Genomic DNA, 25,520 nt, shown 5'->3' with positions numbered 1-25,520 from the left:
AAGGTGCAGAAAACACGGTATTTCTACCTTATGAGATTATAGTAGATGACAGTAAATCTTTTAGATAACACCAATCTTTTAATATTTTTGCATTTTCAGCTATTAAAAACATGGTTACAATCTTGTGATCAGTATTAGTTATTTTCAATACATCACATATGTATTATTTAGTAAGTAGTTAAAGATGTATCACTCAAAATTTATATTTGTTATACATGTGTATGTATTGATTTTGAAGAAGAATGTCACTTTAGATTAATGGGAGGGGGCGCATATCAAAAGGTGTGCCAAAACATGCTCCCCCTTTTATGTCAAATCCTGGTCTCGAATTAGATATGTTGAACCACTGTGCAAAATGACATTTTTATTGAAAGATTCATATAAATGTCAGTGCATGAGCATCTTGTGAACATTTAACATTAGAATAATGAAAACATATTAGGCAAGATCAAATAATGATTACCGTAAAACAATCTTTTCTATGACGCATGATTTACAAAACATGAATTCAGGGCAATCACTGGGAGACAATTTGACATTGCAAAAAATGGCCATAAGATTTCACTTAATAATCTTAGCACATACAGGGAAAGTAATAGCTTGATGTGAGCAAGTCACAATATGAAGAGTTCATTCCCTTTGTATATATATTTTCTACATAGAAATATTCACATATATTAAATATGCATTTTACGGGTAAAAAATAAAATAAAATAGTCATGAAAAGAGTGGTTAAATCGCAGTTGTTGAATGATAGAACAAATATATGTAACAACTCGTCATATAACATTTCAAATGAGTTAAAATTTACAAAAATATGTAGACCATAATATAACAAACAACCATACACTGCCACTTAATTCAACTGTGAATTTAACTAAACCTACCATTCCTAATATAAGTACCAATTATTCATAATGCCGTTTTGTCGTCTGTTTTGCTGTCTTTATTAACTTTCTAATGGACATTTGCCAAAAAATCCTAGCAAAATGTTATGGTACAAAATCTGTATAACTGAATAAAATTTAATAACCATAGTCTGGTGTCTTATCACTGAAGTTCACCAAATATGCTTTCTTTCTTTAATGGTCATTATTCCTATACAAATTCAAAACTAAATATTGAAAAAAAAAGATTGCAATGATATTTTCTTATAATCATTAACAAATGGATGAAGATCCTGTGGAATTTCTCTCTCTTTTCTGTCACAGACAAGTTAAAAGATTGGAAAATCACTTTCAGTCATATCGCTCATCTCTTCTGGATCTGTCGCAACTGCTTCTTTTTCATCCTCTTTATCTTTGCTGTGTTCTTGATCTGAAACAGGTCAGCAGAAAAATTAAACATCATGGCAGATAAAGAAGTTATATGAACAATTTATTTTGGTATCAAGATTTTTAAAACAACTACTTCTTTGTCTGGAATCTCCAAACTTAGTACTCCATTTTTAAGTTATACTAGTTTACTAAATACATCAGACAAGAAAGCTTTCCAAATGTGACTATTATACATGAGCAGGTATAACTTACTGGTTGAACTATTTCAGCCTTTCGTTCATTTTCCAGTCTTCTTTTCTTGTTTTCATCTGATCTAACACGCTTTTCCTAAAAAACAATTTGAACTTGATTACTAACATAATTTGTAATTCAAGTATGGCAGTACAGTTTTTCATCCAGTTCAGATACATTTAAGGTATCACTAGTGTATGATATTATGACCATTTCTTCAACCGCCTTTTGACAAAACAGGTTGTCAAATTAGCGTCGCAGTTAACGCAAAAGCTTCTCATCAGTGGTCCCAGGTTTGATTCCTAGCCTGGACATATGTGGGTTTGATCATGGTCATCATGTTGGACAAGCCGGTTTTCTACATTCTCCCCCACAACAAAATATCAAACTGACTTAGCATAAGTTAACACAACTTCAATCACAATCAAAAGAAACCGTGCTTACACTATTAAGAAAAATTTACAGTACCGGTATGTGTTATTTTACTTAGTTAGTATAATAAGTAAAATCATATTAGAGATCATGATGTTCACTTTACAATCTGTTGAGTATCTTAATATCAATTTTTCTAAAAATCATTGCACAACTCATTGTTATTTTTTATTTTATTTAAAAGGTATATAAATCGACCAAATATTCGTCACACCTAAATGCAAGAACTCAATAATTGCCTCTATTTAAATCTGCACTTATTGCATTCCAGCACTAGGCTTCACCATGATGACATACCTCATGTTTCTTGTTCTTTTCTTCTTTCAGTCGTCTCTGGAACTCCAGCACCGATTTCTTCTCCGCTTTTATTGCCATCTTTTTTGCCCATGACGTCTTTAGATTCTTGTCAATTGTCATCCCTGAGAATCTGAAATGGGGGGATTAATCTGTTTATTTAAACAGTACAACGAAGTGAATCTAAGTAAATGCTATTAACATCCCTGGACCCACTATAAGGTCACTGATAAGTAGAGGCAGTTGCAGAGGTCTTTAAATATGGTGGTGTCATTCTGTGAAACAGAGCTGAAAGAAGCTATGCAAGAAGGCAGTGACATCACCATTATTTGAAGTATGGCCAGATGATCTCTTGGTGATGGGATAGAAAACAAATGCTTTCCAAGCTTCTCCCCTCATAAGCCTCCATTTGAGTTTAAAACTAAAGCTTTTTGAAACTCAATACATATAAGCCTGAATTCTGGCTTCACTGGTCATTTCAGTATATTTGTCATCAAAAACACTTTACTGCAAAGATAAATATGATTAAATCTTGGCATGTAGCCCATGTTTTCTTCATAAATGCATATTAAACACCTTTTTTACCAGAAAATTTCAACACAGTTCAACTGTCATGAGTGTAGGTTTTTACGCGGGATGACAGCATCTCTCATATGTTCAATTTGCAGAAACAAGCAAAATTTTGTTGAAAACACAGATATCAATGGTGGTAAGGAATAGCCTACCAAGGGTTTTTCGGAGTTTGGGTCTTAAAGTAGTCTTAAATACGTGTTATACGGGATTCTTCCAATCCCTAACGTCTAAACTGGTTTGTGCAAAAACCGGGGGTATTTGAAAAATATTGAAATTGTATTAAGTGAAGTATTTTATGGTTGAAATAGATCATACAGAGTTATATTCATATTTAACCATGTAAGTGAAAGGTTATTTTGCACAAAACAAGCATTTAATGCATTAAAACACATTGTTTACCTTTCCAATAAAACGAAAGTTGACTGACACAGACAACAATTATGCCAAACGGAACAACTCGATCCAATCGTAATAACTTGGCCACTTCCGACAAGCTTCGAGATAGACCTCGTAAATACAATCGTAACAACTTGGCCATGGCTGAAATGTTCCGATTGTTTTAAAATTGTGCCCTGAAGCCTTGCAGGTGCCCTTCTAGTCTAAAATAATAGACATGTTATACGGGATTCTTCCAATCTCTAACGTCTAAACGGGAATGTGCAAAAAACGGGGGTGTTTTAAAAAAATTGAAATTGTTTTAAGTGAAGTATTTTATGGTTGAAATTGATCATAAAGAGTTATATTCATATTTTACCATGTAAGTGAAATGTTATTTTGCACTAAACAAGCATTTAATGCAATAAAACAAGTTGTTTACCTTTTCAATAAAACGAAAGTTGACTGACATAGACAACAATTATGCGAAGAGGAACAACTCGATACAATTGTAATAACTCTGCCTCCTCCGACAAAGCTTCGAGATAGACCTCATTATACAATCGTAACAACTTGGCCATGGCCGAAATGTTCAGAGCGATTTAAAACTGTGCCCTGAAGCCTTGCAGGTGCCCTTCATGTATATATCGTTATGTTTTGACAGAATGAAATGAAGAAAAGCTGTCAAACTCAAATTATAAGTTGGATATTTATTTTTTTGTGTACGGAACTAATATAAAATAACATTATCTGGTAATATTTCTTGTTTTTATGATATTTTATAGACGCTATATATGCTTTAACCCAGAATCCTGGTCTGAACAACTACCCACTTTTGATACTAAACAATTTGTACCTGAAGGATTTGCCATATCAGAAATGTTAAAAAAAATCAGTCAACGTACAATTATTTGTGCTAGTGCCCTTCATGTATATATCATTACGTTTAGACAGAATGAAATCAAGAAAACCTGTCAAACTCGTAACTATTCGTTGGATATTTATTTTTTGTGTAAAAAAACTAATATAAAATAACATTATCTAGTAATATTTCTTGTTTTTATGATATCTTATGGATGCAATATGCTTTAACCTGGAATCCCGATCAGAACAACTACCCACTTTTGATACAAAACAATTTGTACATGAAGGATTTGCCACATCAAAAATGTTAAAAAAATCAGTCAAAGTACAATTATTTGGACTAGGTCTTAAAGTATCCATTTTGTTAATGGAAATGTATTACAGTTGTACATTTGATGAAACTCGATTATATTCTGAGTAGAATGCAAGTTGTTTCGAGACAATTGGTTGAAAAAAAGTTTGTTACGAACTTTACGAAAATACCATCGTCCGTATGAGGTTCTTTACATGATAACCGTATTAGTATTTTTTGTCATTTTTTTCTTGGAATTTTGGTTGATAATGATATACAGGGTTGTGTGATAGAATGTTTTTTTAAGGAGGGATGTGGTCATTTTATGGGTCATGTCAACGCAACTGCCCCATGTGATTCGATCCACATGAATCTTGGGCTTGCACCAGCACACTGCTTATTTTATGGAGGTCACGAAAATATGTGACTTTTGAAACTCACCTAGTTTTACTTCGTTTCCACACCCGACCAGACTTCGGTTTTCCTTTTGGTATGTTCTTAAGCTGTTCCATGTTGAATTTCCTCAAAAACAACTATGTTTAAGTACAAGTATTGAGAAAAGTCAATAAAAGCGCACGCGTTGTTTACTTTTATTTAAAACGCAAGAAAATAATAGAAGGCTAAGTAAAACTAAAAGTAATTGGGTTACATTATACTTTACTTTTACATACATTGAGTTAGAAAACCATAGGCATTTATCTTGCTCGCACCAGACATTGTGACTCTGTTAAACCAACCAAATATCTGCCAGAGCATTTGAAATGTTGTTCTGGATTTTTTATCAATGCCATTGTTGAAAAGCCTCACAACATTAAATAAAATGTTTAAACGAGGTAACAAGACCACTAGCAAATGTCAATGCTTGTTGGGTTTGTTTATCAATGGCTATAAAGGCATAATTCCACAAGCATTAAGTCAGAACTATGGGCATGATTTGTGTTTGAGAACTGACTTGTCATCTGAAAGATGTGTACAAAGTTTTATGCTAATTTAGTTACAGTTAGTCTGTATGCTGAACCGCCACTGAAAGTTACAGTTGAAGTCTGTACATCGCCATCGCAACTAAATTGTATACAGGACCATATTATTGTTAAAATGTTAAGTCCGCATGACAAGTTGTAAAGAACATAAGCTTGCACAGATTAATGCAATTTTGCAACTTCAACCTCTAACTTTTTTGATTTTGATGTAATCTTGTTTGCTTAGTCGTCTTTTACTTAGCTATAGAACTTCTAAATATTATGAGTGATTTGTTTTGCAAACCAGCTTTTTATAGCCAAATATGCATGTGTCTAGTTTGAACTAAGTATGGAATAGAATTTATGAAATAATTCAAATACATATAGTATAATTCATAACTGCTAATACCATGTGAGTTTGGAAGCCGGACAAGTGGGTTTCCTTCAGGTATTCTGGTTTCCCCCACAACACAACACCACACTCTTGCCTAACATCATGCCAACAAGAGCGATTGAAATATAACGTTTTTAAAACTTGTTTCACCATCGTTGTAAAATAAATAAGTTTTAACTTATATCATGGACCAGTGTTGAAGAAACTGACTGAATACCAGAGTAAACAAATTTATTGTAAAATATGTGTCAACGTGACAATACAGAAGTGTCACTTAATCTATAGTAAAACATTTTTAAAATAAAATATATTTAATGAATAGTCACATTTGTTCAAATTTAAAATAGTTGATTTTCTTCTAAAATGTTGCAAAAATATGTAGAAAGATCCAGGTAAAACCTATGACAGTAAAAATATGATGTTTGATCAATAAAACAATTCCAACTTTTCATAAAACGGATACTTATACAGCGTTTATAACATCAGGTTTTCATCTCGTAACAATATTATTTCATAATGCACAGAATTTGCATAACACTAATTTTCATTTCTCCATGTTAACTTCCAACCTCTTAATATCTTCGAGCAAGTGACTCAAGTATTCAATCCAAAAGGAAAAGTCATGCTACATAAATAATCTTATTTCAAAATTGTAACAAAAACATTTAAGTTCTTGAATGATGCAAACAGCCATAAACAGTTGCTGCTGACATCACAAAGGCTATGTCTATACCTCAACCTCAACTTTTCCTCTTTTGAAAATAGATGAACAAATAATATGAAAACATTTCTTTTTTAACCAACATCGCAAACTCAAGTTGCATAGTTATAATGTCAATAGAAAATGAGATCATCAAATTCATGTACACATATTCATATAATTGTAACAGTGTAACAACTACAGTTTCACATATATTCAAAAAGGCACACATATCTCCAAGGCTAGAATAACATGGTATGATATTGTTGTGTCTACAATAAACTCTCAAAAACAAACACCACTATTTGATTGCTTTTACCCAGTAATGCCATCATGGCTATTTCAGTAAAACATATAACCCCCAGGGGGGAGGCAATTATTTAAACAGTATGTGGGTGGGCGTCTCTTTTTGATTATTTTGACCCCAGAAGGGTGAATTTGCTTCTGTACAGAGTTGGCATAATTCACAAGTGCCTTCCCCCCTGGGGTTATATGTTTAAATGGAATAGCCCTCAGCAAGCTTTTAGAAATTAAATTTTTCACATTTGTGATTTGTTCTCCTGTAGATAAATGTTTAAAAATCAAACTAGAGCGTTTGTCCTTCTTTAGCATGAAGTAGAATTCGGCACCAATTTATAGACACTTCCTTCCCAAAAATGATTACTTTGTTAAATCATGTTATCACTGCTTGTAACGATGTTATAATAGATGTGTTTGTTTCTGATTGTATGTCAATTTTAAACTTAAATAAATGGACTTGAAGCAATTACACAGAAGAATGTAAAAATTTCCCTATTTGAAGTGTTCACAAGCAAAAATAATTCCAAAAATGAAGAGCTCAAAAGCCCTGAATTGAAACTTTATAACGGAAGCCATTTGAAGGACAACTACAGTAATCGTCATTGGTACTTTCTAGGATTAATCTCATGAATTAATAAAGTAATTTTCATCAGATTACTTATTTGAAACTTTCAATTACAAGGTCCTAATATTGCTGTTGAATAAATTACCATTTGCTTAACCTTCCTTTCAAAGATAAGTGATACAGGCTTTAAAACTGGTTGTACATTGTATCAGCTTGGTCCACAAGTGTCCCGAGAGCACTTTCAATCCCATCAAAGGAAGGTAGCATTTTATTTTTATTATTTCCTATGCAGTTTCCAGCTTAAACAATACAATCAAGATCAGTTATGTGAAAATGATAATAATAAAAGAAGTTTAATTATTCAATTTATCATAATAATGAGCATTACAAAAAAATATGTTGGATATTCACAAAAAGTCCTGAAATCTTATTTGGTCAGAGATGGTGGGGCTGTGCAGAAATTTAGTAAATTGAGTAACCAAAATAAACTGGTCAATATTTCATAAAATTTACAAAATATAAGTCAATAATGACATCAAGCATGTTATGTAAAAACTTCTTACATTAAGACTAAACTGAACAGTAATAATAATAACAATTTAGTGTATAAATTCATCACTATTTTAATAAACAAATACAAGTTTAACTATAAATGAAAACAAAAAAGAACCATTATAGTTAAAGCTGCACTCACACAGATTGACCATTTTGAAAACTATTTTATTTTTTATCTTGGAATGAGCCAATTTTAGCGTTAATGCCAGTAATATAAGACTGCTTCATTTTTTTTTATATTAACATTCAAAAATTTATTTTTTATGGCTAAAAGCGTTAATATCACATAAAGAAAAATGAGATTTTCTGCAGTTTTCAGAACAAATCAGATCTATTGATTCTAATGTGGGTCATCTTATATGACTGAACTGAAGGCATTAATGCCAAAATTACCTGATATTGAGACAAAATTAAAAGCCAAAATGCCAACCTGTGGGAGTGCGGCCTTAAAGCAAAATACTATTTGTCCACTGTTTTCACCAGTCTGTTCAAAAGAAATACCATATTTTTTTGTGATGGCATTATTTTCGTACAGCGGCAAAATATGTTGACAAAGCATAATGCTATTATAAATATTATTCAACAAACTGAGTTGTGGTGGGTTTTTGTATATAGGCTCGCCCTAATTATCATCCTAATAAGTCACTATCCCTGAGGTTGTCACTTCACACATAATAACAGTCAAACACAAATAAACATAGGATTCACTATTTGAACATACACATCACACAAGTTACTTAGTTTATAGCAGGATATTGGATATTGGCCATCCTTTATCTATTATACCGTGAATATAAAGTCTAACAAAGTATGATTAACAAAATAAAAAATAACATAAAAAGTTCATTACCGAGTACACTTGAAAAATACAGTAACCTTCAGCAACCAACTGTACATATAACCTAAATAAGGTGTCCAAAGGTTTTATTCTGGCAAGTTTGCACACATAAATGATCTAATTGGTTAATTGTTATTGTTAGATATCTGATAAGGGCTAATTCATTTAGACATATAAACAACGGAAAAGGCACTTTATCAAAAATTATACCCTCCACCCCCTACAGAAGCAAACTTACCCTAAAATTGGGGTTCAAACTAGTGAGAAAGACACCCGCCCATGATATACTATGAAAATAATTGCCTTCCCCTTGTTGGTTATATATTTTTACTGGAATAGCTCTAATCATAAATATTGACCAATCAAAAAACATATAGGCTTAAACCAAGCCAGTGAATTAACCAGTGTAACACAATTGGCTGCTGAATTTTGACTTCATTTATTTTGCATGGGCGCTTTATTGGTGAATAATGGATTTGTATGTCAAAAATTTAAATAAAATCTAGTAACTAGTATGGAAATTTAAATTTTGTTACAGGGCATAATGAAAGGCAAGTTTGAGGCATTTTTTCCAGACTTGCAAACATAGAAAAATTATAAAACCTGAACCAGGCCCTCAATAATTTTTTAGTTGGATGAAAAAAATGCTTGCACTTAGAAGTTTGAAAAGCATAGATTTTAAATGCTTGATGTAAACAATGTATCACTCATATCAAATTTCTTAAAAATTTAAAGATTGTATTGATTAATTATCCCAGTCAATTCAAGTTAACTTCAAATATTAATTTAGGATAAAAACAAAATTGTACAATTCATTTTCTAAGGCCAAATAAAAAAATAGGTGCGTTTCAGGTAACGCTGCCAAAAAAAATAGGGTAGGTAGGTCAGAATATTTTTTTTATATATTTTTTTGATATATTGATTTCAGTAACTGTTGACTCGGAAAGTAACAAAAGTAAAAGTCATCAATTTTCAGGTTTATCAGTAGTTTTTAAACATGTTCCATGCTTCAAAGGAAACATTCTTTATTTGTTTGGTTAAATACTTTTGACAATGATGGTTGGATTTCAACTAAGTTATGGTACACCACTCTGCTATTATTTAAGACTTTCCAGGAACGGTTTTACTTTTCTTTATGCACCCTTTTGCCTTCAATCACCCTCTGTAGAATGCTAACCTCCCTGGTACATAATTACATGAAGAGTGGGACAGCAAATTAACCATATAAGCCATTAGCCAAGGAAACCTCAATGCTGTCAAGAGGACCTGGGGGTTCAGGTTTGAAGAACAAGTAACATGCAGGTTTTATTGCCAAAATTGCACACTTTTGACACATTTGTATCTGACAAGAAAATAGTGTTTATTCATTTCAATGCATGTATAAAATGGTGTTGAATGGGATTTTAATTAACTTGATGAAGGAGTTACACTTATAGGCGTAATAACCATTGATAACTACGGATAAATTAATAAGTGGTAAAATGTAGACATGAAGAAAAAAGACCGGTTTACCATACATGTAGATAAAATGTAAAAATGGTTATTTTCTATGAATTCGGAGAGCGAAAAATTAATTATTGTAAGGTGTCCGAACTCCAAAGTGAAGTACGGTTAATACATTCAGAAATCCAACTCTAATATTGTCAACTTTACGTACATACATTTCGTAACAAATGCTTTTCGTACCCAAATCACATTTTTTTCAGGGAAAAATAGGTTAGGGTCGGCGGGAAAAAATAGGGTCGGTCGGGTAACCTGAAACAGACCTATTTTTTTTATTTGGCCAAATAACAAATACTATATTTACATATTACAAATAAATAGAATTCATTGAAAACATAAATAGTACTATTTGTAACAAGAACTTACAAATATTACATTTAAAATAACACTTGCACACAATAGCTCAGCACAATTTCATAAAAGTAAAACTATTTTTTAAATATTAAAATGCAGTTGAAAATATTCAATTATTGCTTACTATAAGAATTTGGAAACATTAAAATACATGTATGATTAATTAATTTCGTTTAAAAAAAAATTCTGTTACTGTTTCAAAAAAAAGACAATAAATGTAATGGATTCTGATAAAAAGTAAAGTTACATTTCGTTAATTATTCACCAACAACCAGGTAAAAATTCATTCTACAGCACACAACTATGTATAGTAAATGCTAAAATCTCAATTTTGCAACATTTTTTTTGTGCAGTACTCATAATACTGTTCAAAACTAAGAGTGCTTAATTTTCTTCAAGGCAGGAGCACTATTAGACTGCCCAGAATCCAGTTTTCTCTTGATTCCCGTCTTTGTTGAAAGAATGCTCTTGTTTTCTCTTTGGCTCTTGTTTTTGTTCACACTTCTTTGCCGTAGACGCCGCAATCTCAAACTGATCCTTGTTGAAAGGCTCTTTGTGCTATGAGGTTTCTTGGTGGAGCGAAGTCCTTCACTTGGCGTACTGGAATTGTTCAAATTCTTACCAGTTTTGTTACACTTCTGATTAGTTTTCACATTTAAATGCCCTTTGTTGAACTGTACGACTGAGGCATACAGATTTTCCAAGTCTTTCACTTTCATGCCAGTCTGCAACTTAGGTGGCGTTACATTTTTCACATTTTCTGACGTACCCTTGCTTGGCTGTAGACACTTCTGCTGATTCGGACTAACACTTTTCTGTTGACTCGGACTAACACTATTGCTCTTGGCAGGCGCAGAGTTTGCCTTACCACAAATACTTTTCACTGCCATGTCATTTTGCACATTTGGTGAATTTTGTGAAGCAGAATTCTGACCTAATGGCGATTTCTGTGGAGAAAGCCTGGTAGCCATTCTAGTCGGTCCATTAGCCAGATTATCTGTGGAATGAGACACAACAGTCTGAGGCTTGTCTTTCACAACTGGTGCAGATTTTATATGCTTCACATCCTGGTTCTTACTTGCACTTACTGGCGATATTACATGACCGTTTCTCAACTGGATGCTATCGTCCAACGATGGACTCGCCGGAGATTTCTGGGGCGCCAGCCCAAAGTTTGGAGCCTGTGGAGTTTCTTTCCCTTTCACCATAACTTTGACATTTACAAAACTATTTTCCCCTTCTTTATCACCATGCCTCTTGGGGGAAGGCTTGTGTAAGGTCTCATTTGCAGTCAACATATCTGATACAGATTTACTGTTGTTAATTCTCTTTTCTGCAAGTTCCTTCATCCTTTCTTCTCGCTTCTTACGAAGAATTGAGAGTTTCCGCGGACCAAGTGGATCTATCAGGACCACAATGGCGCTAGTGTTGTCAGCCTTCATCATCCTCATCCGCCATTTGGTCAAGGCTGCCTGGACAAGACGTTCTGCCGGGTTGATCCAATATGACAGCGGCACAGTCTGAAAATACATTAGTCATAGGTAATGTACTGTGTATGATCAAATAGTAGTAGCAATAACACTTTTCATCAGCAATTTAGTCTATGGAAGTTTTGAGAATCTTGGAAAATAAAACATTTTTTTCTTTTTCCACATGAAATAGGTGTTAACAAAAATGTAAGAATTTAAAACCTTCAATTAAGATTGTATTAGCTATCTATAAGTGATTTTATTGTTCAAAAAAACTCTTTAAAGACATATATCCGATTGTAAAAAATTGTAAAAAGTACTAAACTCTCAAACATTAAATGCTTTAAGAGTTGCAGTGTACCCGAAAACTTTTTGGACACGCTGGACATCGGGTCTGACGTCTTTATAGTTTACGCAGGACATTTTCAGGTTACGTAGGACATTTTTCAGAAGACATGTAAATAATGAAATAGGTTTTATTACATAATGACCTTACCCATCTTTGTATCTAGAAACAATCGTGTCCTTTTGATTTACACAATATCCATAATCAGCAGGACATTTTTTCCAGTGGTCATAATGTAGCCAAAGCCTACCGATTTTCCACTTCTCAGAGAAGTGCCTTGTTACTTTGGAAGGATTTACTTTTTCACTATCGGGCTGTTTTCTTTTCTTACTACCGGGTTTAGCCCCAGTTATATATTTTAACCCTAACATACTTGTTTACATCTCCAAAGAGACTAATAACAAGGCTATGACCTCATTCACCTTGACCCGAGAATCTCTCATGATAGCCAGTTTAAAGTGTGGAACTGAGATATAACACTGCATTATCGTCTCGTCGAAAATGTACCATTAATTGCTTTAGAACAAAAACTGTTTATTAAACTAACATATGTTGATACATGTTCATTAGGCCACACCAAATTAATGACTTGTTCATCGGATTTCCCGTACCTATTTCTTCAGAAAAGCAAAAAAAATATTTTTATTTTTTATCACTTGCGCCCGCACCATCTAAAAAAAGTCATTTTTTTACGAGCGCTAATTTGTTTAGTAGAATGAAGCCTTATAACCGCATTTTTCGATCGTAACAATTATCAAAGCACCGGCTCAATCATGCAGCCGCTCTAATTAGAGTCAATGAACGATATAGACCCGGATACAAGTGTCTAGATGATCGAGACTAAATTGGCAACATTTATTCACTTCCTGATTCTTGAAAATTACGTGAACAAATGACAATTCTACCACCATTTAAAGTTTGATTAAATTTTGGACAAATGAGTTTGTTTTAATTTGGCTCCTGCTAAAAGTTAACGTATATATACCTGGCAAGAAGTGCTGAATTTTATTGTGAATGGCGGTGATTATCCAAAGTTTGAATTTGGTTCGTACATGTTTGGACGGGAATTCGGATGACCGTTACAGTGAAAAGACAGTTTCCAATCGGTCATCATATCTATACCTTCTACACCTGTCCAGTTAAAAACGTCAGGTGTGTATTTTTTTAACTTCTTTGTTGTTTTGCTGTTAATATAGCAAATATGATGTATTTTTTGTATTATTTGTTTCCTTCAAAAATAATTATACATTTAATGATTTTTGCATGTTTGTTTTTATTTTGATACAGATCAGAGTATAGTGTTTATTTTATTCATATGCATGTACAGTAATAGAAAAATAAAAGTTTGGCCAAAAAACGAGCACCACCTTTCTTGTGTTATCATCAAACTGTTTCAGTAATGCATACTACATTATACTACAGTGAACATTTTTTTTTTTTGCTATATATGAAAATTGACACAATCAGTATTTGCAGTACAAAAGAAGTAAAAGTGTCTTTTGTATACCGGTATATGCTTATGTTTTCTATTACTTGTCTAAATTTGAACAAGATATCTAAAATAATTAAGGAAAATCTGCAAGTTTAAAAAAGATAGGCGTTAAATTCTGAGAACGCCTAAAATCAATCTCGCGCTGGCTTGAATTTTCTGTGACATATTTTCGGCTTGAATTTTCTGTGACATATTTTCTGCTGAAATGGTTCACAATACGGTGTAAGTTTTTTTGTAAATTCTCTTCCAGAACTTAGATGGCTACCAAGGCAAATCGTGTAGTCAATGCAAGAGTGATAGCTGTAGTTTATATTTGATTGCAAATGCCTATATTCATTTTGTGAGTCATTCTTCAAGTCACCATGTCTAGTTATTTTCATGGCATGAGATATGACAATGTATTTTAATAGAGAATTATTTTTAACCAAGTTTTCCTAAGGACATGCAGGTGGCTGTGACCATAGGGTATTTTGAAAAAAAAACTTCTTAAAAAACTGGAAAACTGTGGTTTTGAGTTCTCTCATTTATGAAATACATTTGCTTGATCTCAAATAGCATTTGTTTGATATCAAAACTAATATTTGTATAGAATTATCTTTTAGTGTTATCATTCTTTCACTGGATGTTATCCTTGTACTGTTTACAATATCATTGTTCAATTAATAAGTGAATAAAATGTGAGCAAAAGTGAGTTAAATGACTATATATATTTGTTCGCTCTTCGCTCGCTCCTCTTTTTTGCTAAATGCAAAACAAATATTTTTATTATCGCCCCATTATTTTTTGGAAAAAATCCAATGAACAAGTTATCAATTTGGTGTGGCCTTATCCATGACTTATAAAGAAGCTGTCATAGCTAATTACTTTGGCAATACTGGTTTACGTGGCAAATTACGTCAAATTTACATCTTTTCAGGAATTACCGGGACGCCGCATTTTAGTTCCATCTTTTGCGCATGCATACTACACAGGAGTATAAACATCCGGTTAAAATGACAGTTGTTAAAGGTTTCATACGCGATGAATACTTCAAGTTTTGATATTAGTTTTACCCAAACATAATTTATTAAACGTCAGTAAAATCTGTCCTACCTTCTTTGAAAATATGACGGACAGTTTGAAAATCTACCGATAATGTCCGACTGTCCAACATGTTTTCGCGTACACTGGAATTGTGAATGTATTTATTCTTAAAATTAAGACAATGATTTTATGACAATATACCAACATAAATTATATCTCCTGGAACACCATTTTAAAACACTATAATCAAACTAACACACAAGCAACCTCCTACTTACTGGATCATTTATAACCTTGTGTTCAAACTGATTCTCCAAGTCAAACACTTGGTGGACAGACTCATCAGCGGACAACATGTTCCACAGTCCGTCTGATCCAATTACGAGGCACTTATCTACGCTTGGATCCAGCTTATGCACACAGACGTCAGGCTCCGGCGACACGACAAACTCTTCCTTAAAATAGTTGTAACTCCACAAATCTCCTGCAAATTTAATGACAGAAACTAATTTCCTTATGTCAGCATAAACATCATGTATCGTACATTTTTTGAATGAACAACTGGTACAATTCTAGGCTTTTGGTACTAAATATCAGCTTTTGCTAATTCTACATTATGAAAAAAGAATCCTAGTTAATTTAAATCACTATCAATTAGACCTTTAAACAGCAATCTTACACTATAACAAACAAGCTTACTTTTCAATATATGCCAACTGAATATATGCCAATTGTCATTAAATAACTACTTTTTTTAGAAAACGCAACAAGTTGTATGCGCATGTCATTTCAAATATGATTAAGTTAAAACAGTGTTGGCTGATATTTGATTTCGAACAGAGAGCGGGCTCAAATTTGAAAACAGTGAAAATATCAAGATTATTCACTGTTTGAAACAGTGAAATATCCATTTCATTTCACTGATAAATCTCTATAAACCATCAGAAGCATAATAAATTATTTCAGTTATTTTAGTTAGTGTTTACCCAATGATCTCGCCACTGCTAGGAAAGGTATTCTGTCTATCTGTGTGCTTCTGCGTATAGGTCCGCGGTGGCTGGTGCGGGGACGATTCCACACAACCCTCTGAACCCCTGACTTTGCCACAACCTGTCCCCCACTCGACTCTATCCTCGCCAGCTCTGTTGGATCATCCGGCTTGTGATCCTAAAAATTCTCAAACATTATAATATTAAGACTGACAGACTGCAAGGTGGCAATCATTTTAAGTATGAAATTCTTAATTGCATTCTTAAATATGTTAAGACACATTTCATTATACCACTGATTTTTAAAATTCAGGTATTGCAATCAGAAAGCACTGGACAGAAAGTAATGATGATGACTGATCACCTGTTATATAATGTTTGGAAATATCATATCTCTTGGCATTGGCGTATTGTTAACTTGATATAAAGACTAATGTGTTAGCTATTAGTTGAAACGAACACGAGTCCTACACAAGTAAGATGCATTCTGGGCTTGCTCAAATTATGGATTATTGTTGCAGGGCTTGTTTAATTATTTTGGAATTTGAGCTAGCACAGGTATTAGGATTCAGACTTGTTCAACCATCTCTCTAATTTGATAACTGGTTAACCAAATTAACAAACTGATAGACACCTTGGTCAACATTTGTGCACTTCTCACTCCCACATGCTTTTCTTTCTTGGGTTGATTCCTTCCAATAATGATAGCTGAATCCCCAACGTGGCCTATGTACAATTTGGAGTTCTTGATAATAGCAATACTGGCTGTCGTGCCTGCTGTACTGGGTAATCCGCTACCAGTCTTTGGCCACTTATCTGCAAAACAGTAAGAGAAATGTTTCAAGTTGTCAAAAAATAATAATAGCCAATTGAGGGCTCTCAGGCTGCAGGTCAAATCAGATGGTTCAAATTACTTGTAAGGTCAATTCAAATTTGACAAATACAGTATTTGTTTTAAAAGCACATCTCTTGAACCTCAAGCTGGTTGATTACTTTATAATTTGGGACAAATTAACCCAAACTAAATAGAATCATGCAATCATCTGTTTGACATCTGATTATCATATGAACTAAAAATAGATACTAAAGTCAACTGAATCCCAATAATATAGATTATGCAATACACAAAATAATAAGTGAATCAGCAAAAGTAGGTCAAAGCCTCACTTTGGGACAATCTAGATTTCCAAAACGAATACAAAATCGCGCGGGAGGATTAATTTAAATTTTAAAACTACTAGTTGCATAATTCAAACGTTGCTGCAACAATTGGAAAACGGACAGAAAAGTGTATCACAAACAAATACACAACATGCATAGAAAGGAAATATTTTGTCTCTGACTCTGAGCTTAGGTTCACTCCGATTTCGGACCAAGAAAGAACAAATAGCAACGAAACAACAACCTACCAACTTCCTTCCACATTCCATAATGCGTATCCAGAAATGCAGATTTAATAGCGTATAATATATCATCATCATTGTCACTCCAGAAACAGTCGTACTTTGTGATCTCATCGAGCAAATAATCACGGGCATATTTTGAAGCTTCGCCTCCGCCATGACCATCGAATATCCCAAAGTAAGCAAATTCAAATCCCCCTTCCTCGTTTTTCACAAATCTAATCGCATGTCTATCTTCCATATAACGACGGCCACCTTGATTACTGTCTTCTGTGACCCTTAAATTCATACCAATCCTATAACTCGACATTTTGATTTCAAGTTATCATCCGCCACTTTTTTACGTTTGGGGAAATTTACAGTTGACACGGATTTTGATTGGTTCGATCTGACCCACTTCAAAGCTTTATATACCGAATCTTGAACGAAAATAATAAACGGTGTATACATGTAATCTACAAGGTACTCAAACATGACTGACCAGAATTTACTCTTTTTACAGTTTCATTTCAGAACTGTTTTAACTCGACGCAATATATGGTGTGACCGTTGAGTGACGCATTCTAGCGTATCATTGAACCGGTTACATTGACTTGAATTACATTTTTAATAAATAAGCTTGAGCTTATACCAAACTTAATCAACTTGACCTTTTAGAGTTTTGCCGGACTTCTCATTTAAAACCCAAGTGTGTTTAATAATCAAATGTGAATCTTTCCTGCGTGTTTTGTTTTCTAAATCAACCAATATTCTAAATATTTCAATCAAAATCGCGGTCTTTCGTTATTTAAAATATATGTTTTGTGTGCCGTATAAAATTTGTATTTTTTAATATGTTATTTTTTATTTGTGAGTATTCCCTTTTCAGCTAAAACAATTCAAAACTCAGATTCTTTATCAAATCAAAACTTCTGAAACACATTTGGCATTTTGGAACAGCGTTTTTTTAACAATAATAAGAATAAATTACTATTTAAAGGCCCACGCCGTCAGTCATGGTTTGTAAAATGCACATTTCTTTACTGGCGAAATATTGTGTGGCAAATCATTGGGAGTGCTTAAACTAAGAAAGTCACAGCTGGAACATTCCCGATGATCTTCTAGTGTACTGGTCTTTATAGCCTGATAGAAAAGGCGTCGATATTTGTTCTTGACTTTACCGGAAAAATTAGTCTTTTGGTCCAAAAAATGTCTTTAAAGATGATACCACATTAAGAGAAAATTATCACATTATATACAATAAAAACACACGTTTTTATTACAATGCGGTTTTCTGGAACAAATAAATAAAGCAGAATTAACAAATCATTAATAACAATACTTTTAGAAGAAACAGGCGAAAACATGCACTGCGACACACACACGCACACGCACACACAAACACACGCACGCACGCACGCACGCACGCACGCACGCACGCGCGCGCGCACACGCTCGCATGCACTCACCGTGACACGCGCACAAGCGTACGCACACATACGCATTCTGAACACGCACGCACTCATCGCGCACACGCATGCACTCACCGTGACACGCGCACAAACGTACGCACACATACGCATTCTTGAACTCGCACGCAATCATCGTGACACGCACATAAACGCGCGCGCGCACACACACGCACACACACACACACACACGCACGCACACACACACACACATTTTTACTTTATTTTGCTACATATTATTTACACAGGTGTTAGATTGGTATGTTTTTAGAAAATGAAACAATGAATCTGCTTGATGCCATTTGTAATTCATCTACAGATTCAAGATTTTTAATGAACTACTAAAATGAATCGGGCCTTTGTCAGTTTTCTTAAAATTCCACAAAGAATAAATGTATTTTCCCACTAAGTTGAGTTTTTTTACTAAGATGCTTTTTGTATACGGCCACATATATTGATGAAAGTCGTCAATACTAGTACTTAACGCAGGAAAATACTCCAAAATAGTTTATTTCTGACGGTTAATCTGACGTCAATACGTGTAACAGTAGTCCCGATGCCTCATGGAAACAAACTGTCCAAGCTTAAGACTTAGACGAGGTATTACAATCCATTAACCCCCTTTCCGACCCGCCGAACCAGTCCCCTATTTAATCAAAACGATTAATCTCATTGTCTTTTTATTGACCAATCAAAATGCGGGATAACACCCCGTGAGGAATTCCGATTGGCCGTAATCTCACTCTACTTGTTCAATCATCGGAGACAAATATGCCAATTAGGGGGGACTACGCAATGCTTAGTGCCAAACCAAAGGACACATAATTATGTTTTTATACATGGGTTTCACGTCCGAACTGAGTAAAAAATAAGTGACCTCCCCCTCACCCCCCCAAAAAACAACAACAAACAAACAAAAAACGTGTATTGTACACAACCTCTGTGTATTGATCTTAATCTAATTGCCTAATTGTCTGGATATCTAAATATCCTGCTGTGCATTTTTGTATGTTTTATGATAGAAATGGACCCTAAATGGCCATGAGCCAATAGACAAATAAACTAGGCCTTTAAGGGATGTTTGGCATGACAATCCTCTGCTGTGCATCTTATGCTAATTGCACTGATGTCACAGAAGGGGCCAATTTCCTGTTTATTTGTTTTTTGGCTCAGGTCCATTTCTGTTATAAAACATCCAAAACTGCACAGCAGGATTTTCACATCAGAGATCTGATAAGACAATTTGGCAGTTAGATTAAGATCAATACACAGAGGTTGTGTACAATACACGTTTTTTGTTGTTGTTGTTTTTTTATGGGGGGGGGGGTAAACTAGGCCTTTAAGAACTACACTAAGATATGGCTCAGCCCGTTCATTTGCATGTATATACAGCTGAAAGCATGTCTGATATCCATGCTGAATTGCACCCAATTTAGTTTTTTAGCAAAACTAAATTACATGGTGCAAACTAACAATGACAACAAAAACAAAGTGCTATCATTTCATATGGTGATTTATTAAGGAGTATCTGCAAGTAGCTATCAAATATTATTTATATTTAACACCAAAACTTGTCGTTCATTGCCCCCGAAAAAAATAACTCAGAAGTCTCCATCCAATTAACAACAACAAAAATTTTATAAAAAAATGAAAAAGAAAACTTTATGGCATGACATAAAATATTAAAAAACACACACACGCCCATGGACATCTTTAAAAAAAGCTGTGCTCATTTCCTTATTATGCCTTATATATTCAAGGGAGTCAGAGTGAATAGTGTGAATGATTGTTATATAAAGCATACCCTGTAATCAAAATTTTACATTTGTCCTGCATCCACCTTCAAATCACCTTGCAAATATTTAACACTGCATAAGTTAAAATAGAAGTACTGAGGAGAGAATGTTTGAAAAATGCAATGTTTTACCTGTTTCTTCTTGTTATATGTTTGTTGAAACAGACCATATGTTTCTTGCGCATGCCGAATGATTGTATTTTCTGAACATTTTGTTAAAAAGTCAAAACTTGCATTGAATAATTTAAGTATTTAACTTGCAGTCGCATAGCATACTTGTGTTTGCTATTCCTCAAAATTGAGTTCAATATCTTTCGTCAGCAATTAATTCATACTCATCATCAGTTTATAGAAATATAACACTTCTACCCTTCTCTATCCTTTCTCGTAAAATGACAATGTTTTTTCAAGCAATGGTATCCAAAAGAAGCGCCGACTTCGAATATTCTCCCCGTATCGTGTATTTGATGTTCTCGTTAGCAATTTAGGTATATTAATGTGAAGTAAATAACCACACGTGCGCTCTGACTATTTTATTTAGAAATATTCTAAGCAAGGTTAACCAACAAACTGAAAATAATACAACGTTTGGGAAATTAGTAGAACTTCAGTCTATTTCTACACTTTGGAACAATTCCCGTTTCTCTAAATTATGCATTTGACAAAATGTCTATAATAACTCAGTTAGCCCTCTTTAATTAAAAGACTGAGCAATGTTTATCCGTCGAGTCCTCCACAATCTGACAAATCTATCATGTAAATTTGATTATTAATTACAATGATATTTTTTATTTAAACATGACCAGAGATAATTAAGACATTTATGAAAGTTTATGATAGCGTTACTGTAGAGTTTATCAGTTTCAAGTTTATCTCGTTGTAATTTCTTTATGATCATTATGCATTCGATGGGTGTAGACATACATTTATAAAAGCTAATACAAACAAAAATAGATGAAGATTACATGTCCCATAAGGTTTTATTAACATACAATTAATACTTACATAATTCAAACTACTGAGAGGTATAATTTAACCTTATGTGTGGTTATTATTTTCGTCTACAAAGACGCTATTTCTAGATGTTATGAGCTTCGACGTACGCATGCGCGGAGGTTTAATTTTGAGCTGAAGCGATTTTCAGATTGTTTTTTCATAGACAATCATTTTAATGTCAAGACGCTACTGCAAGCCAGTGTGTACGTTCTATGCAATGCATTAGGTAAGTTCGTCAAATGAGCTGGACTACTCCATTTTGAGGCTCGGGTTATCATGAATTTAATTTCGGACAAAGTTAAAACATTTCGGACAGTGTTTTGCTGAAACACAAACTGATGGGAAACTGATCGTTAAATGTAAATAGTTCACTATCTTACACCTATAGTAAGAATCGCAAGTTGGACCCCTCATGAGCACATACCCAGTTTTTAACTACTGAGTAAACTGTCTGGATTTTATCTTGCTTGTAGCTACCTATATTTCTATTACCAGTTATTGTAGAGGGTGCAGTTATCACTTTTGCTGGAAGGTTTTTCGATTCCAAAATAACCAGATTTCAAGTCATTTTTTTGGAAACTTTTTATTTCCAGTTTTTGTCAATGTCCTCGTGTTGTTTGATAAAAAGAAATCATAATTGATGTCTTTGATTGATAAGTTTATAAACTTTGATAATATCTCTTATATATATTCTGTATGAAAGCAATGGAAGTTTCAGAGCTTTTAATTTTTCAATATATGACATATTTCTTACAAGACCAGCTTGGTTGCCCTTTTTGAAATTTCTATGCTTCACTGTCTGTTATGAACCTTGTTGCCATACAATATTTCTGTAGTCTAGATGCGATCATAAACTGTCTTGTAAATCTTTAATATGAAAGCATTTAGTAGTAATATGAAGAAATGAGTAATCTTGTTGGTTTTGTTAATGAAGTCATTGATAAGTTCAGTATCAAAATAAAAGTCAGTGATTTTTTTACTTACAATTTGACGCCAAATATTGGCCTTTTCACAATCGCCAAAAACGCTAAAAAAAAATCACAAAAATATGAAGAAAAATTCGCAAATCCCAAGAGCTTCTTGTGGACAAAGTGTTTTTCAATTAAATCAGCGTATAAACTCGTTAAAATTGTGTAAAACTTCGAAGATTTTAGTCGAAATATTTACCTATCAGCGATTGCGAATTCGCATACATATAGAATACTGTATGATGGCTTTTTTTATACCTAATCAAGTAGACGCAGGCTCCTAAGTAAAGCGCTGGCCGTAAAGCGCTTGGACACTGGGAGCAAAAATGACACAGCAAATTTGTAAACAAATTGATATTTATCTGCAAAATGTCAAAAAATGGCAAGTATTACCAGAAAAAATTAAACAGATCCACACTGCCAGTACACCAACAATATTTTACGCCTTTTTTGTTGACAGTTTCAAATCATACAGGAATAGGAAGTTGAAGTTGTAAATCAAGAACAGGGTTCGAATTTAGCACTCGCACACTCGCAAAATGCGAGCCAAAATTGAAAAATGCGAGTTGAATTTAAAGACATGCACTCGCAAATATTTGTGAGTTCAAAATTTGCAGAACATATGCAATCCTCGAAAAAGTTATGAACATAATCAGAGATCAGTTCCTGCACAATAGATATAAAACTTATTTTAGAAATGCCTACTTTCGTTTTCCTATAATCACACAGAAATTGATGACGTAGATTAACGTTATGTGCACAGACAGGTACTTGTTACTATGTGGCAGGTACTCGTAACTATGTATATTTCTAGACTGGTCTTTTGCTTTCATTTTTGGCGGCGGTATTTAGGGATAATCGTATCGAGACACAGTCTGTATAATGACGACATGCTAAAAGATAAGTTTTTTTACGTGTGTTGATTTTAAAATCGCTGACGGCTGATGGCAATGATCGATCAGTTCCAAAAAAAGCAGCCAAAACGAAATAATCCGTCCGTTAAAACTGTTTCGATGTGGAAAAGGGAGTTGAATATTAAATTGACCCTCAACACAGATGACGAAAGGAATGTTTTCGAAATATTTTGCACAGACCAATACTGGCCTGATCAGACTTCCTCAGTACGTACTGTCAGTGTTTCATATATGATGATATCATTTAAAGTACAATTACATGATCATTCATTTAAGAATACACTATACCTGAAACCATTGTTTTCCAAACAATATACTGGTATCCTTTTTCCTAGCAAACACAAAGGTTTGCCTTAAAAATGCGAGTGAGTGGCTGGTTTTGCGAGTTGAAAATTTAAGTACTGGGCTCTCGCGAGGGGGCGCCTTGGGCGAAGTGGTCGCCTAAAATTCCCAGACTTCGCCCATTTGTATCATTAAAGCGACATTGACTTCGCCGAAAAAAATAGCACATTGTAAATCTGTCAATCAGTGAGTATTTGACCACTGTCACATTAGTCAAAACACCGCAATTAGCCATTCATAAAATTAGGTAATCTCCTAATCCGATAATTGGGCCGTGCCATCCAATTACCAAAACATCGCCAGTAGGCGGAGCTATTGATGGTCAACCAATCAGAATGTACATTGAGAAGTCCCTGATCAAATGATATAAGTTCGTCTTAATCGGATTGAAAAGGCGACATAATTATGAAAAATATTGTCAAGCATTAAAGAAGTTAAAAAGTAATTGATATATGTATTGAACAAACAATGCAAGACATTTTAAACATTGTTGTTTTGAAGCAGACGGTCATAGCCATCTCGGGCCATCGGCAAGGTGGCGCTAAGAAAATCAATAACATGACGTATCAACAAATATTTGATTGGTTTTAGTGAAATGTTCATGATAAAATGAAATGATAAAAAAGATTTGTAAACCCAAAAATATCTTCTTTTTTTGCTTTATGTAGTGTTTACTTACAGTATCCTCCTCCTGTTTATGACTTTAAAAAATCGGCGAGATCGCCATTTTGTCAAAACAATTTTCCGAGTAAATTTCTCAACCTCCCATTATGTATTGGTAAAAATTTCATCAAGAACAGTGATTTAGATGTCATTTGGTTCTTAAATGTCAGCATATTGAAAATTATTTAGCCAGAGACAAGTATATAACAGCATAGCTAAATGTGACATTCGTACCCATCCAGAACGTACCAAATAAGATTCGTCCCCCTACTATATTGACAGTTCATTTATAAGGTCATTTTGATTGTTTCAAATCCTTAGCTGTCTTGGTTTTTGATTCATTTTAGATGCTATTTGGAGATAAACTATGTGACATTGACAAATACACTTTTGCTGAGCCAAAAATGATACATTATTTGTGAATATTTTATATAGTTATACTTATAGCAATTAATTTGAATGTGAATATAAACTTAGGTGTGTGGTATGGCATAGTTTTTGTATCAGGTGTTACGAAAAGTATCACTTCTCCCTAAAGTCTCCCCACTTCTCCCTAAATTGACTGAAGAGAGAAGTCACTTCTCCCAAAAATTTCAGCCTAGTGAGAGCCCTGGTAACTCGCAAAAATTTGCGAGTGTCAAAAAGTTAAATTCGAACCCTGAAGAATCTACAATGCTGTTATTTGTAACTCTTTGCATTAAATAAATATGCAATTATCAAAGTTTCATTGTTGACTATTATCCTTTTAATGTCAATACAGACATTAGGCAGTATGTACAAGTATAACACTATTGTATTTCAGAATGAAGATATTAATGTTTTGTTAATTTTTCACAATTTTGAACTTTAACGCGCTAAAATTTCACAAAAGAAAAGGCATGGGCTGTTTAACAAAAAGTGAAAAAAATCACTGAAAGTAACATTTTTATAGGATTAGGCTAGCCTTAGGGTATAACCACTTTGTCTGTGCAAAGATCCATCATTTACTATTAAAGTAAATGTCAGACAAGGATAATTCAGTGATGTGTTTTGATTTTTCATATTATTTCCAAACAAACTAGCCGCAACAACTTTGGTGCCAAGCAAGATTATAAGAATTTGGGCTTGTTCATCCAAAAGGCTGGTTCTTTCAAATCTTTGCAAGGGGGTAGGAGTGTTTGTATAGG

General features: G+C 33.7%; 3 protein-coding genes across 3 annotated transcripts in view; 1 reads left to right on the top strand and 2 right to left on the bottom strand.

Annotated features, from left to right (window-relative positions):
• Positions 1–352: 352 nt before the first annotated feature.
• LOC128230242 (coiled-coil domain-containing protein 86-like) lies at positions 353–4,943 on the bottom strand. Its single transcript, XM_052942353.1, has 4 exons — positions 4,780–4,943; positions 2,238–2,367; positions 1,530–1,604; positions 353–1,317 (listed from the first exon to the last, which is right to left on the bottom strand). Exons 1-4 carry the CDS (start codon positions 4,848–4,850, stop codon positions 1,252–1,254), a joined length of 342 nt encoding a protein of 113 aa, XP_052798313.1. The 5' UTR covers positions 4,851–4,943; the 3' UTR covers positions 353–1,251.
• Positions 4,944–5,905: 962 nt separating this feature from the next.
• Positions 5,906–17,582, bottom strand: LOC128231825 (uncharacterized). The gene is made up of 5 exons (XM_052945042.1): positions 17,235–17,582; positions 16,460–16,641; positions 15,823–16,003; positions 15,115–15,320; positions 5,906–12,026 (listed from the first exon to the last, which is right to left on the bottom strand). Exons 1-5 carry the CDS (start codon positions 17,536–17,538, stop codon positions 10,881–10,883), a joined length of 2,019 nt encoding a protein of 672 aa, XP_052801002.1. The 5' UTR covers positions 17,539–17,582; the 3' UTR covers positions 5,906–10,880.
• A 3,981-nt stretch (positions 17,583–21,563) lies between these two features.
• The window catches only part of LOC128231388 (cytospin-A-like), a 33,620-nt gene continuing 29,663 nt past the window's right edge, over positions 21,564–25,520 (top strand). Inside the window, exon 1 of the mRNA XM_052944158.1 lies at positions 21,564–21,693. The gene's annotated coding sequence lies outside the window, so the exon portion shown is untranslated. The remainder of the gene's footprint in view (positions 21,694–25,520) is intronic.

Source organism: Mya arenaria, chromosome 4 (genome assembly GCF_026914265.1).
Source record: "Mya arenaria isolate MELC-2E11 chromosome 4, ASM2691426v1".
In the NCBI taxonomy this organism is placed as follows: Eukaryota; Metazoa; Mollusca; class Bivalvia; order Myida; family Myidae; genus Mya; species Mya arenaria.
This window is presented reverse-complemented; position numbering and strand designations above follow the sequence as displayed.